Source organism: Sminthopsis crassicaudata, chromosome 2, assembly GCF_048593235.1.
Source record: "Sminthopsis crassicaudata isolate SCR6 chromosome 2, ASM4859323v1, whole genome shotgun sequence".
Taxonomy (NCBI): domain Eukaryota; kingdom Metazoa; phylum Chordata; class Mammalia; order Dasyuromorphia; family Dasyuridae; genus Sminthopsis; species Sminthopsis crassicaudata.
Genome location: NC_133618.1, coordinates 177,719,498 through 177,734,959, shown reverse-complemented (window position 1 = coordinate 177,734,959; position 15,462 = coordinate 177,719,498). Strand labels below are relative to the sequence as shown.

The following is a 15,462-nucleotide window of genomic DNA, read 5'->3' as shown; positions in this document are numbered from 1 at the left end:
ATTATTATCCCCATTTGATAGTTGAGGAAACAGAGGTAAATATAGGGGGTTCCATATCTAGTATGTGTCTGAGACTGGATTTGACATCTACTTAACTCCAGCATTCTGTCCACTGTAACACCTAGATGCTTTCATATCCTTTCTGACCTAATAATTTTCTTGTTACTCTAAGGCAATTAAAGACCAAAGGAAAGGTCTCATATGTACCAAATATTCATTCAGCACTTTTTATAGCAGCAAAAAACTGGAAAGAAAGTGGATGCTAGGGGCAGCTAGGTGGTGCAGTCGATAGAGCACCAGCCCTGAATTCAGGAGGACCCAAGTTCAAATCTGGTCTCAGACACTTAACACTGCCGAGCTGTGTGATCGTGGGCAAATCACTTAAGAAAGAAAGAAAGAAAGGAAAGAAAGACAAGAAAGACAAGAAAGAAAGTGGATGCCAAAGATTGAGAAATGGCTGAATAATGGCATATGAATGCAATAGAATTATAGTGTGCTGTCAAGAAAGGAAGACTAAAGAATACAGGTAAGTATAAGATGACTTTTATAAACTGATTTAAGAGCAAAGAAAGCAAAATAAGAAAAAATATATATAAATAAAATGCAATCTAAACATAAAGAATCACAAAAGAAGCTGTCATCTCAAATCAAACTCATGAACAATGCTAGACTTGAGAATTTATAATGAATTGCATTTTTCTCTTCTCCTGATAGTAAGGTAGGGGCTATAGACAATGAGCAATTCATACATTGTCACAGGTCATATCTCTGTTGTTTTTTGTTTTAGCTTAACTTTAATTATTTCCACTTTGTAAGTTAATAAGAGGGTGTTAAAAATGACTTAGCCAGGGTTACATTGTTAGCACATCCAAAAGCTAAGATCTCTCCCAGGTCCCTCCCAATTCCAAACTTTTTTCTATCATACCATGCAATTCTCTGTAATGTATGTCAGATCTTCAGTACAAATTCTATTTATTATGTCCTATACTTATATATGGTGTAGCAGAAAGAGTGGAGTACCCAGAAGGGATAGGTTTGAGATTTGACACTGCTATTTAGTTATAAAATCTTGAGCAAATTGTTTAACCTCTGCATAAGCTTTAGTTTGTAAAGTATGTGTGTGTGTGGAAATTTTACTCTATCTTCTTCCTACAGTAACTATGTAGGGCTGAAATGAAATAATGTATGTAAAGTATAAACACTATATAAATTCATCTCAAAAAACATTATTAAGGGCCTGGAGTAGAGACTGAACTTTGATAAGACATAGTCTCCTGCCTTTGAAGACATTTACAGCCTGGCAGGGGAAAATACCTCACATACACACACTGGTAATTTATAGAGGTGCTATGTGCTATATAAGGTCTGAGGGAAGTAAAGTTATTACCAATTGGGAAAATCTGGGAAGGCTTTATGGAAGAGGAAAGCATGTGAATTGGGCTTTCTTTCAATTTTTCTTTTTTGTAGTTTAATATGTTAACATATTTAAAAAAGCATGTACTTGCATGTAAAACAACTCAGAAAAGTATAGTGAATGGATAAAATTTACTGTATCATAAAAATGCTACAAACACCATTCAATTGCTACCAATAAGAAATTTACTTGTTTAAAAAAATCCAAATGCAGGCACTGTCCAGAAAAAATAAATTAACAGATTTATAATTGTTGTAAAGTTGAATTATAGTCAAACTTTTTAATGAAAATACCTTTGGTTGCATTGGTGTTTTAATGTCTTTGCTTTTATATTCAGAATTTGCACATAAATGAAAATGGGAAAAAAAACTGACCAATACTTGATTTCTAACCTCTACTTTTTCCATTCAGAATCATATGCTTAGGTATGTGACTCCATGGAGAAAAAATATCTAATATTCAAATACCAAAAACATTTTGAGAAGGAAATAAAGTTTCCACAAAGTGGAATTTAAACACATTTTCTACTTATAGAGCACTATGGCTGTCTTTTGGCATGACTATGATGGAAAACATAAAGGCAGGTATTCACAAATAGACCAACCAGAGAAACCTCACTTGTCTCCTGCAAAGCACCAATTGCTGCACTCTGAAAATGCAGATTTGTTTTGAAATCCTAAGCAATTTTAATGCTTTCAAACATGAAAAAGTTTATTAAACTTAAGGTAAGCAAGCTTTTAATAATGTCTGTTTTCACAGAATGCTACAGTTATCCAACATATAGTGGTAAAGGTTCTTTACCCCTCAAGTAAAGGGAACACTGTAGAGAACAGCTGCTTTATCATCAGGATTTACCAACAGTTTGCTTGAAATGAATCATGTTGTAATTTCTTTTTCATCCCTCCCCCTTCAGATCTTTTGGATTTTCAGCGAACAGGAAGAATTCCCCAAGACAAAGGAAGATCATTTCAGGAATAATAAAAACTGGGGCAAACAATTTATCAAGATGGAGAAGTACTGGAATAGTTTAATTTTATTGAAGTAAAAAGAAAATTAAAACTATGTTCTATGTAATACTATAAGGTACTATGAAACAAGGCTAGCTATTTTGTATTAACACAAAGTGAAATAAAAAGATCCAGTAAAACAATTTTTAAATGACTGAACAATGCAAATTGAAAAAACAACAAAAAAATGTCAATGATTGAATTTTATAATCACCAAGCATGTTCAGAAAACGAGACAGGAAAATGGGGCATGTGCCTTCTTTGTAGAGATGGGCTTCATTGAAGGGAGGGGAGCTATATGGAACCTGCATATATTTTCAAATTTAGCAAACTTTAGCAAAACTCTGGAGAATAGGAGATGGGTTATTATGGTAATGAGAGTGATATTAAAACAAAATATATTAATTAAATTTTCTAAAAAAGAGGAACAAGAGAAAAGAAAAGTATATATATATATATATATATATATATATATACACACACACATACATATAAAATATTAAGTATATATAAAATAAATATAAAAATGGGAGGAGGCCAGATTCAAAAGACTACAGATGCCTGATAAAGGAGTAAACATTTTACTCAGTAGCTGATGGGGGGGGCTTTGAGCAAAGGAGTAACAAAACTATAAATTTATGCAAAAGGAAAGAAAGTAATTTGGGAGATGTGAAAAGAAATGGTTAGAAAAGGAAAAAGAAGTCGGAATACCTTTTAGGAGATCATTGCATTAGTTCAAATGAATGATGAGGTATTAAGATATTCTTGAAGCACTTTCTGAATCAAGGATTCACACTAGTGTTCAGTTTGAAAAAATGGTAATCTATGTATGGTAGTTATGAATAACTTCCAATTAAACAAACTATTAATTTAGATTGTAAACCCCTTTAAGACAAGGGCTGTTTCTTTTTCTTTTTGCAGCCTTGATGTAGATAAGAGTGTTCTACACATTGTACTCCAATTGACGAATGTCTGCCAAATTCAAGTAACTTCTTAAGGGAAGAAATTTGATAAGAATTTTCAAAACATACATATTAACTCAAATGAAAAGACTACCCTCCCTGAAAAATAAAAAAGCAGGGAAGTCCTTCAACAGTGAACTTCCTTCTTCATGAGTTTTATTTGATTTACCATTCCACACATTCTATATATTAAGAATCAGATTACAGAGAAAGATTTCAAATTGAACAAAAGATAAATAAACTTTGGATACCATATAGTCAAGGTCATAAATGCTTCCTGGCTTAGTTCCCACCTTTTACATGCAACAAAGCCCTCTGATTGATCACCATGTGAAAATTAAAAGCCCACCTAAAGTTCTTTTACAATTAACTGCACCTGTATCACTTTTTCTTATTGATGTGTACTGATTGTAACAGACTAACAGAATTATATTTAACTAAAAAGCAATATATATACACATAAAACAGACTAAGAATTATATTTAATTAAAAAGCAATATATACACATATATAAGCATTATATATATATATATCGGTAGCATGCAAAACATTACAAATATTTTGCAGTCAAAAAATATAAGGAATCTTAGTTTAAACATCCAGCAGGCATTATCCCAAAAATTCAGGTACAAAACCTGCAGGAAAAAAGTTGTCACTATCCTTCCAAAGTGACATACTAGTCCCCTTTTCAAACTTTGTTAAATGTCAAAGGGCCTCAAAGGGCATTCCCATCAAAAACGTAGAAATTTCAATGCTGGAAAGTTTATATGGATTGGAAAACAATCTAGACAGGACACAATGCAGAGGAATATTAGGCTGCATTTAAGTACTCTTCACAACTTCAATTCCATTTTATATAAATCAGATGAGTCAACTATCCATACAGGAGGTTCTACCTAGAATGAGGGCATAGCTGATAGTACTCACCGCAACTCATTATCAAGTGCCTGGATCACTGCAGCAAAGCTTCGGCTGGTCTGGTTCAAGTACTTGTAACAAGTTTTCAGGCCGTCGCTGAGAGTGTCCTGTGGACAGAGAAGACAGGTGGAAGTAGAAGTGGAGGTAGAAGTTGAGGAGGCACGGGGCTGTGAAAATCGAGATACAGTAGGGAGCCAATAACATATTCCTTCTCCTCTGCACCAATCTCTACTAGTCCAGGGGGGAAAGGCAGAGACACAACAACGCTGAGAACTCCCGACGCCTATCCCAGAAGCCCTGGGAGCTGCTGTGGGCGTCAGCCCCAGAGTGAGCTTGAAAAAGGCCCCAGCCTTAGTGCAGCAGGCAGCAGCCATGGGAGGCGGGGTTCAGTACTGAAACAGGCAGAAGTTCCTTTCCATGGCCCGAGGGAGAAGATCTACAGACTAGGAGTAGGGGAGGTATTGACCTCCCAGCCCCAAAACAAACAAGCACTCCCCAGTTTCAGCTAGATAAACAGCCAAAAGGCCCAGGGACACCTCCTTCCACTACATGCTCCGCCCCCACACATGGAATAACAAGTGCCCACTTCCTTAACCCTTAAAATCCAAAGAAGGACCTTGCATTCCTAGTTTCTTTTAACTTTGAACTTCAGCACTATTACCTTCTAATTAGAGATTGACAGATTTAGAGAAAAATGGAATAGGAAGTCTATGGTACACCATATTCTCACCAAAAAACAAAACAAAAAAAAACAACATTGTTATTCTCAAAAAGTTTTGTATTTATTGAACAATTAAAATGTCTATAATTCCCCTTCTTTAAAGCCCAGGTACTACAGCTGCTTCCCCCCCAACAAAATAAGACCTGAATTTACTGGAAAGCTGGATATTCCTGTTATAGTACTTGGCTACCTTCCTTTTTTGACTACAATGTGGGCTGGTCTTTTAGCTGAATTGAAACTCACTAGATTATTTACTCTTCCTAAAGAAGAAATAAAGGGCAGCCAGGTGGCCCAGTTGCTAGAGTATCAAGCCCAAAGTCAAGAATATGCATCTTTCTGAGCTCAAATCTGGCCTCAGACACTTACTAGCTGTGTGACCTTGGGCAAGTCACTTAACCCAATTTTGCCTCAGTTTTCTGAGGGAAATGGTAAACCATTCCAGGATCTCTGCCAAGAAAACCCCAAATGATGTCACTAGGAAAAGAATAAGGACAAATTGTACAAAGGGGGAAAAAATTTTTCTACCAATTTTTCTGATGTAAATACAATGTGTATGGGGGGAGGGGAATCTGCTGAAAATTTCATACCAACTCCTTTAAGTGCTCAAACAAAGGGCTTTTATATTTGATTCTAGTGGTGATAGGGAACCAACAAATTTACTGAGTAGGAGAGGAAGAAAAAGGGTGACTTGGCCAGACCTGCCCTTAGGGAAAATTACCTCGGCAGAAAAGTGAAAGATGGACTGGAGTAGAAAGAGAATAAAAGCAGGGAGACCAATGAGAAAGCTATTTCAATAGTCTAGATGTAAGATAATGAGATGTAAGAAAGAGTGACGATAATGTCTGAAGAGGAGTGAAAAAAAGGGGGATAAAACAGACAGACCTTGGCAACACATGGATATGGAATGTAAAAGGAAATGATAAGTCAAGAATAACAACAAGTTCTAGCTGTGTGACTCTGGGCAAGTCACTTAACCCTAATTGCCTCAGAAAAAAAAAAAAAAAAAAAAAAGAATAACAACAAGAATAACGTTTCCAGGCTAAATGACTGAGAAGGTAATGGTGACTTTTAATCACAAAGTTATGAAGAAGAGAAGGTTTGAGAGGAAAGATAATGAGTTCAATTTTGGACATAATGAAGTTATCTATGGGACATCTAGTTCAAAATGTCTAACAAACAGCTGAGAGATGCAAGAGCAGAATCAGAAGAGAAGTTAAGGTTGGATAAAAATCCAATGAAGCTAACGTTAGAAAAGAAAATCATTAATGGGATTAAAAAAAAAAAAAAAAAAACTAGTGAATTCTTTTAAAAAGTCTTATTTCCAGATTATATAGGGAAGTGATTCAAATGGGTAGGAAGAGATAATCCAAACTGATAAAACGGTCAAAGGATAGGAACAGGGAGTTTTCAAAGAAATCAAAATTAGCAAGAGACAAATAAAAATAATTAAATACACATTAAAGCAATTCTTAGATTCCAATTGATATATACTAAGTTAGCAAAGATGATGAAAATGGAAAATGATAAATACTGGAAGAACTACAACAAAACAGGTACATTTATGCATTGTTGGCAGAGATATGAAGTAGTATAACCTGTCTGGAAAAAAATTTGAAATTATGAGAGAAAAAAAATCATTAAACTATTTCTATCCTTTGACCCAGTGATCTCACTATTAAGTATACACTCCAAGAAAAAAGAACAAAAATAGAAACAAAAGTCATAGTACTTTTTGAAACAATTAAAAAAAAACAAACTTAAGAGGGTGTTCATTGTAAAATGAAGGCATGAATATAACTGAAAATGTGCAGCAAGAAATGACAAATATGAGAAATCCTGAGAAACATGGAAAAATCATTCGGAAATGGCGAAAAGCAAAATAAGGAGAGACAAAAAAAAAAAAAAAAAAATCAAAAAACAACAATCAACCAATAAATAGAAGGGCTACAATAACATAATTACCACTAAAAGGTGGTTAAGACTGAATAAATGCAAAAATCACAGTAGGTCCTTAAGAATAAGCCATGTTGATTGCAGCTAGAATTTACACTGTGCTTTAATATTTACACAACACTTATTTTAAAAATCACACAAAGGTACTATCATTATAGATGAAACAGATCTGTACATTCATTTTATAAAGATGGCTGATTTCTATGACCAAATACTGTATACATTGTCAGACAATATTTCTGTATCAGAAAATAAAAACAGCAAAATACTTCTATATTAAATCTCTGGTAGTTTTACTGCTTAAAAAATGTAGATAGCTCTCTGTGTGATCCTGGGCAAGTCACTTAACCCCAACTGCCTCAGCAAAAAAAAAAAAAAAAAAAAAAGTAGATAGCTCATGAAGAGAATATTTTAAATCCCCCTCTCCCCCCTTTTTTTGGTAGACAATAACTTTACCAACAGCCATTAAGAGTTCTAGAACAATATATACACATAGAAAAAAAATGAAGTGGAAAAGTAATGGATATTGCCCAAATGAGATACCATCAGAAAAATCAAAAAAGTACATTTATCTTTGGGCAGGCATCTTAGATGGATAATGAAGATTAAGTTCAGAACTGAATAAGAGGAGAACAGGTTGAATTTGGAAATGCCATGTTCTTCAGGATATTCTGTATACGTATATTGTATACGTGTATTGTATACGTATTCAGGATATTCTGTATATGTATATTGTATTAAATTTATACTTTAACATGTAACATGTATTGGTCAACCTGCCATTTGGGGGAGGGGGAAGGAGAGGAAAATTGGAACAAAAGGCTTGGCAATTGTCAGTGCTGTAAAATTACCCATGCATATATCTTGTAAATAAAAAGCTATTAAAAAAAAAAAAAAAGAATATTCAAAGGATATTCAATGTTCTCATGGTCACCAAAACTTTTCTAATTCTAATAATTCCCCCAATAATGAACCACTGACTGAAAATCAAGAAACACCAAGAGTTCTAAAGAATCAAAATTATTGGTCATCCAAGCAATAGAGAGCATCAAAAAAGCAGACAAAAGACTTCATTATGAGTAGAAAAGGAGGTGGTGAGTCTGGCCATTTAATGACAAAGATGAAGAAACAATGTTGCATCTTCAGAATATTGTTCTTTATCCTTCAATTAGGAAAGGACCAATTACATCATGGAGTAATGTCTTGACTCATTCCTGAAATGGATTTAAATGAAGCAAAGCCTATCTCTTCCAAAGTCATTGAAGTTCAATGGCCAAAATCAAGATGACTAGCAATGGCTAGAGATATAGTGGATGACCTCGGCACTTTTGATGCCTGACCAAACTCTATATGCTCCTAAATATTGACTTCTGAAGCCTTCATGGCTGTTGGAACAAATTGTTTTCATTTGTCCATTCCACCAGAAGTCTTCACATGCTCAAGATAGACATCACTAACTAACTCACTGACAAACATGAGGGTCCTTAGTTATCCATGACCTAGTTTAACCTGTCCGCCAACATAAATTGTAGCTGCGTATTACAGCTTCTTAGAGCCAAAGGTGAGAGATAAGTGAGAGGTAAGACAAAAAGGTGGATGAGCAGCCAGCCTGGACACCGGAGGTACTAGTCCTACCTGAACATTTGTCAGAAAGCCTTGGTTGGCTGAAAGGAGGACACAGACAATAATCACCAATGACAAGAGCAGAAGCACAAATGAAGGATATTTCATGAGAAAGCAGTTTAAGGAACAGCCTATTTAACGCAAGTGAAACTTTTCTTTTGGAGAAAAGCCCCTTTTGTAATAAAAGACTTTTTAAAAATGTTTTATTTGTTTTTTGCTATGAACTTAAAATTTTAAATACAGTATCAAAAAAAGAAAAAAAAAAGTCATGTGCCCATCCAAAGGAATACATTTTCATTTCAAGAAGCTTGTATAATAAATACTACACATTGTTCATCTTTTCTTTGTTTTCTTACAGGTTTTCTTTTGTTCTCTCCTGTGCATTTTTACTTTATTTTTCTTTACCCTCTTCCCCAAGAATGCTACAATTAAATATGGATATATTTAAACATGCATATATACATATGTGTATATATACATATTTATAGTCATACACATTTAAATGCACATACATTCATATATCTCTATGTAAGACCATTAAATATAGGTTTCTGACAGGTCATCTAATGGAAGCCATCTATTCATTTACAAAGGAATATGAATTTCTCCCCCAAGAGGCTTTATTCTGGGCCTTTTTTTCTCTCTACTCTTTTGGTAGCATTATCAGCTCAAATTAGTTCAGTTACTATTTCTTCAAATATTACTTTCAGATTACATATCTAACCCTAGTATATCTCCTGAGCTCCAGTCCCACATCAGTAATTGTCTACTGAATATTTCAAACTGGCAATCTCACTAGCATCTCAAACTCAACATGTTAAAAACATAATTCATTATTCTCTCTATTTCTTCTAAGTTCTCAGTTTCTGTTGAGGGTACCAACATCCTTCTAGTCACTCAGGATTGCAACCTGAATCATTCTTGACTTTTTTGTTCATTCTGTATGAGGGAAAAGCATTTTAAGGACGAGAAACAAAGCCGATAATACATATTTTGATAAACTTCCTTATTAATAACAAATTGCCTCAGTAATAGTGCTTATTCTTCAAGCTTCCTGACATATTCCTGTATTGAGCACTGCTCTCCAGAAGTAAACATTTCTCAAAGATTCCCTGACAACACCCATTTTAAGGCTTTAAACCCCTCAATATCATTAACTTCCAACTCCCACCTCATACCTCAAATTCAACATGTTCAAAAGAAAACTCAGTATCTTTTCTCCCTACCCTGTTCCTCAACTGTCTTGTTACCACCCTTCCACTCATACAGATTCACAACTTCTATGAAATCTCTATATTCTCTTAATCACTCCACTTATCAAATCTGTTGTCAAATGTTGTTTCTACTTCCACTTTTTTTTTTCTGCTATGGTTCAAGCCTCATGAGCTTTTGTTAGACTATTGCAAAAATTCTCTAATTAATCTCTGCCTCAAGTCTTCCCTATTCCAAATAATTTTCCATTCAACTGCCAAAGTAACTTTCCTTAACTTTAGGTATGATCATGTCACATACACTTCAGTAGTGCCCAATTAGCTGCACCTCATTTGGTATTTAAAGCTCGTCACAATTGTGAACAGATCCAACTATTCTGGAATTATGCTCAAAAAGTTATCAAACTGCATACCCTTTGATCCACCAGTGTTTCTCTTGGGCCTATATTCCAAAAAGATTTTAAAGAAGGGAAAGGAACCTACATGTGCAAAAATGTTTGTGGCAGCCCTTTTTGTAGTGTCGAGAAACTGTAAACTGAATGGATGTCCATCAATTGAAGAATGGCTGAATAAGTCATAGTATGTGAATGTGATGGAATATTATTGTTCTTTAAGAAATAACCCACAGGATGATCTCAGAGAAGCCTGGAGAGATTTACATGAACTGATGCTCAGTGAAATGAATTATTATACATGGAAACAACAAGACTATATGATGGTCATCCTCAGCATTTTTATACATTACCAACACAATCCAACAGCAAGAGATACAAAGAGAAATTCCATTCAAAATAACAGTCGATAGTATCAAATATTTGGGAATATATCTACCAAAGGAGAGTCAGGAATTATATGAGCAAAATTACAAAACACTTGCCACAAAAATAAAGTCAGATTTAAATAATTGGAAAGACATTCAGTGCTCTTGGATAGGCCGAGCGAATATAATAAAGATGACAATACTCCCCAAACTAATCTATTTATTTAGAGCTATATCAATCAGACTCCCAAGAAACTATTTTAATGACCTAGAAAAAATAACAACAAAATTCATATGGAAGAATAAAAGGTCGAGAATTGCAAGGGAACTAATGAAAAAAAAGTCAGAGGAAGGTGGTCTAAGTGTACCTGATTTAAAGCTATATTATAAAGCAACAGTCACCAAAACCATTTGGTATTGGCTAAGAAATAGACTAGTTGATCAGTGGCATAGGTTAGGTTCACAGGGCAAGATAGTGAATAAAAATAGCAATCTAATCTTTGACAAACCCAAAGATCCCAAATTTTGGGATAAGAATTCATTATTTGACAAAAACTGCTGGGAAAACTGGAAATTTGTATGGCAGAAACTAGGCATGGACCCACATTTAACACCACATACTAAGATTAGATCAAAATGGGTCCAAGATTTAGGCATAAAGAACAAAATCATAAATAAATTGGAGGAACATGGGATGGTTTACCTCTCAGACTTGTGGAGGAGGAAGGAGTTTGTGTCCAAGGGAGAACTAGAGACCATTATTGAACACAAAATAGAAAATTTTGATTACACCAAATTAAAAAGTTTCTGCACAAACAAAACTAATGCAAACAAGATTAGAAGGGAAGTAACAAATTGGGAAAACATTTTTACAGTTAAAGGTTCTGATAAAGGCCTCATCTCCAAAATATACAGAGAATTGACTTTAATTTATAAGAAATCAAGCCATTCTCCAATTGATAAATGGTCAAAGGATATGAACAGACAATTTTCAGATGATGAAATTAAAACTATTTCCACTCATATGAAAGTGTTCCAAATCACTATTGATCAGAGAAATGCAAATTAAGACAACTCTGAGATACCACTACACACCTGTCAGATTGGCTAAGATGACAGGAACAAATAACGATGAATGTTGGAGGGGATGTGGAAAAACTGGGACACTGATGCATTGTTGGTGGAGTTGTGAAAGAATCCAACCATTCTGGAGAGTAATCTGGAATTATGCCCAAAAAGTTATCAAAATGTGCATACCCTTTGACCCAGCCATACTACTACTGGGCTTATATCCCAAGGAAATACTAAAGAAGGGAAAGGGACCTGTATGTGCCAAAATGTTTGTGGCAGCCCTTTTCATAGTGGCTAGAAGCTGGAAGATGAATGGATGTCCATCAATTGGAGAATGGTTGGGTAAATTATGGTATATGAATGTTATGGAATATTATTGTTCTATAAGAAATGACCAACAGGATGAATACAGAGAGGCTTGGAGAGACTTACATCAACTGATGCTGAGTGAAATGAGCAGAACCAGAAGATCATTATATACTTCAACAATGATACTGTACGAGGATGTATGCTGATGGAAGTGGATATCTTCAACATAGAGAAGAGCTAATCCAATTCCAATTGATTAATGATGGACAGAACCAGCTACATCCAGAAAAGGAACACTGGGAAATGAATGTAAACTGTTATTTTTACCTTCTGAATCCAATTCTTCCTGTGCAACAAAAAATTCGGTTCTACACACATATATTGTATCTAGAATATACTGTAATATGTTTAACATGTATAAGACTGCCTGCCATCTGGGGGAGGGAGTTGGGGGAGGAAGGGAAAAAATCTGAATAGAAGTAAGTGCAAGGGATAATGTTGTAAAAAATTACCCATGCATATGTACTGTCAAAAAAAAAAAGTTATAATTATAAAATAAAATAAAAATTTAAACAACAAAAAAAAAGACTATATGATGGTCAACTCTGATGAACATGGCTTTCTTCAACAATGAGATGATTCAAACTAGTTCCAATTGTTCAGTAATGAAGAGAGTCAACAACACTCAGAGAGAGAACTATGGCAAATGAGTGTGGACCACAACATAGCCTTTCCAGTCTTTCTGTTATTGTTTGCTTGCATTTTTGTTTTACTTCTCAGGTTTTTTTCTTTCTTTCTCGATCTGATTTTTCTTTTGCAGTAAGAGAACTGTATAAATATGTATACATATATTGAATTTAACATACAGTTTAATATTTTTAACATGTATTGGACTACCTACCATCTAGGGGAGGGGATGGGCGGAAGGAGGGGCAAAGTTGGAACAGAAGGTTTTGCAAAGGCCAATGTTGAAAAATTACCCATGCATGATATGTTTTGTAAATAAAAAGCTATAATAATAATTAAAAAAAAAAACTCTTCATAACCTGGCCCCTCCTTTTCCATCTTCTTATTTTCTGTTCCCCTCACACTGTACAATCTTGTAATATTGGCCTACTTGCAGTTCCTTGAACATTTCATACCCTATCTATCTCAATGACTTTTCAGTTTGTTCTCTGTGCCTGGATGCACTCTGTACTTAACCTCCTCCTCTTAGGTCAGTGACTTAAGATTCATCCCAAGCTCTGTTTATTCTATGAGGGGCCCAGTTGCCAGTTTCATAGATGCTCTCCAGAGTTAGGTACTATATATACTCTCTGGAGTTATCCTATATGTTGTTTTATACATGTGGTCTTTCCAATTAACACGAAAGAATCTCAAAAACAAGAGTTGTTTTTGCTTTTCCTTTTGTATTCCATTGCATAGCAGGTGCCTGGTACACAATTGCTTTCATCATATTCTCTTCTTATAGCTTGTCCTAGCACTTCAACTGCAAATCTTTTACCTTCCATTCAAGTTCTATTTACTTTACTAAGAGTTTTTTTTAAGTCTTAGAGCAATTCCTCACAAATCCATAGCTTTTCACAAACAAGCCAGGATCAATCCACCTCCAAGTCTTTTCTCATGCTCTTAATGGAAGGTCCTTTGCCCTCCTCTCTGACCACCCTAATTTTGCCCCACTTTCAAGGTTTAAATCAGCTGGGTATTTCCTTCACTTATGATTCACTTGTCTTTACCAGGTAATCTTACTATTTCTGATCTTGTAGTTTAACAAACAGTACAAAAGCTGTTTCTGGTGAGCAACTCTATTTTCCCTACTAGAAGAGAATTTCTAAAGAACAAATGTCTCCCTTCCCCCCATAATGCTAAACTTGTTCTAGACAGTCTTCTGCTAAAGTTCACTTGACTATGATACACTTTTCAAAAAATTCTTGTAAAAACCGAAGCTAGTATCTCCTGCCTTTTAAAAGCAAATTCTCTCAAATGCCCAGTACTGGACACGCTCGAATCTAATCTTTTATTTTAGGGAAGATAGGGAAACAGAGAAAAAGTGCTGAAGCTGACAGTTCACCGGGCTGGTGACCAGTCCCCAATTCTTCTAATTCAGAGGAGATAAAATTCTGTTTTTATGTCCCAATACTAGGGCATGAACCCTGAACCTGGTTGTTTAGAGGTGGAAGAGACTTAGAAATGAACTGGCTATATGCTGAAAATCATCTTTACATAAAATTGGGGGGAAATACTATTTTTAAAAAATAGAACATAAAAGAGAAAAATTAACTGGCTCATATCATTTATCTTGCAGAGGAGAAAACCGTGACCCAGAGTTAATATTCAGGAGAGCCTGTTTGTTTGTTTGTTTGTTTTTGGGGGGTCTTGACTTCAAACACAAGACCTTTTTTCCACCTTAAGTTTTTTCCAATTTTATTTTCAGGATTTCATTTTTTTCATGAATCCTGTAGTATTGTCTCCACCACCTTGACCCTGGGTCAGAGTTCTGGCTTCAAAACTGTATGACCTCACCTGTAAAGGGAGGGCGGTTGACCTTGAGTATGAGGGTCCCTTCTAGTTGCTTCTACTAAATGATTCCTGAAAACCTTCTGTACTTACTGGTTCCCTTTTTGGTAAAATAGGGTGGGAGAAGTAAAGGCTGGGAATGTTGTAAAGTCATTTCCAAGCCCCCTCCAATCACGAAAGCTAGGGACCTTCTGTATGTGCCCTAGATATTCTGCTAGGCTGTAAGGGGGGGCGGGGGCGGGGCGGCACAGAACCGGTCCTTCCTCCGCGAAGCGAGGAAGCACAATAAGCATCTTGGGAGGAGCGGCTATGAATCGATCATTCACCTGTTCCAGGCTGGGGGCGGGCCTGACAACCCCCCGGAAGTGGGGACTGCGCTGGGAAAGGGAAGAGGGGAAAAAGAGGAGGGGGAGGAGTGGGGAAGAGGGGGAGGGCGGGCACTGGACGCGGCTGCGGCCCGCCGGGGGTCCCGGGCGACGCCCCACTCACCTGGTCCAATTTGGGCATCATCTTCCTAGCTCCCCCCATCTTGAACCGCAGGAGATTGTAAAGTTCCTCCGGGTGCCCGAGCAGCTCCACGAACTCCATGTCGGGGCTGCAGACGGGCTCCTTTTCCAGCTAATCAGTCAGCCTAGCAGCCGGCTTCCCTTCCCTTCCTTGGTTACCGCCGGCGCCGTGACTGACAGACCACTAAAACACTGAAGTCAAAGGGGCGGAGCCCCGAGGAAAGAACCGCGGCGGAGGAGGTTCGAAGCCGTTAGTCACGCCCCTTCTATCACCGCACCACCAACCGGTGCTTGATGCTCGAGGTCCCGCCCCCTCCCGAGATCACCGGCTGGTATTATGCGTGCTCATTGGCCCCATACTACTCGCACCAGGAAGACGCTGGCCAATAGGCAAGCCGGGCGAGCCTGGTGTGACGGACCTTTTCCCGAAGCCCATTGGACCGCCAGCTTGAGCTTTCCATACCCCGGGCCACTGGGCTTCTACCGCGGA

The 15,462-nt window shown here is 36.5% G+C and overlaps 1 protein-coding gene across 2 annotated transcripts in view; it reads right to left on the bottom strand.

Moving 5' to 3' along the window:
* Positions 1 to 15,229, bottom strand: part of FDFT1 (farnesyl-diphosphate farnesyltransferase 1) — a 39,258-nt gene extending 24,029 nt beyond the window's left edge. The window contains exons 1-2 of one of the 2 annotated variants that reach the window (XM_074287936.1): positions 14,956 to 15,229; positions 4,311 to 4,408 (exon numbers count right to left, since the gene is read on the bottom strand). In XM_074287936.1, coding sequence (XP_074144037.1) covers positions 4,311 to 4,408; positions 14,956 to 15,054 — 197 coding nt within the window. In that variant the 5' untranslated portion in view covers positions 15,055 to 15,229. Of the gene's footprint in view, positions 1 to 4,310; positions 4,776 to 14,955 lie in introns of those variants that run through there. The other variant, XM_074287935.1, reaches the window with a different exon arrangement.
* Between the last annotated feature and the right edge of the window lie 233 nt (positions 15,230 to 15,462).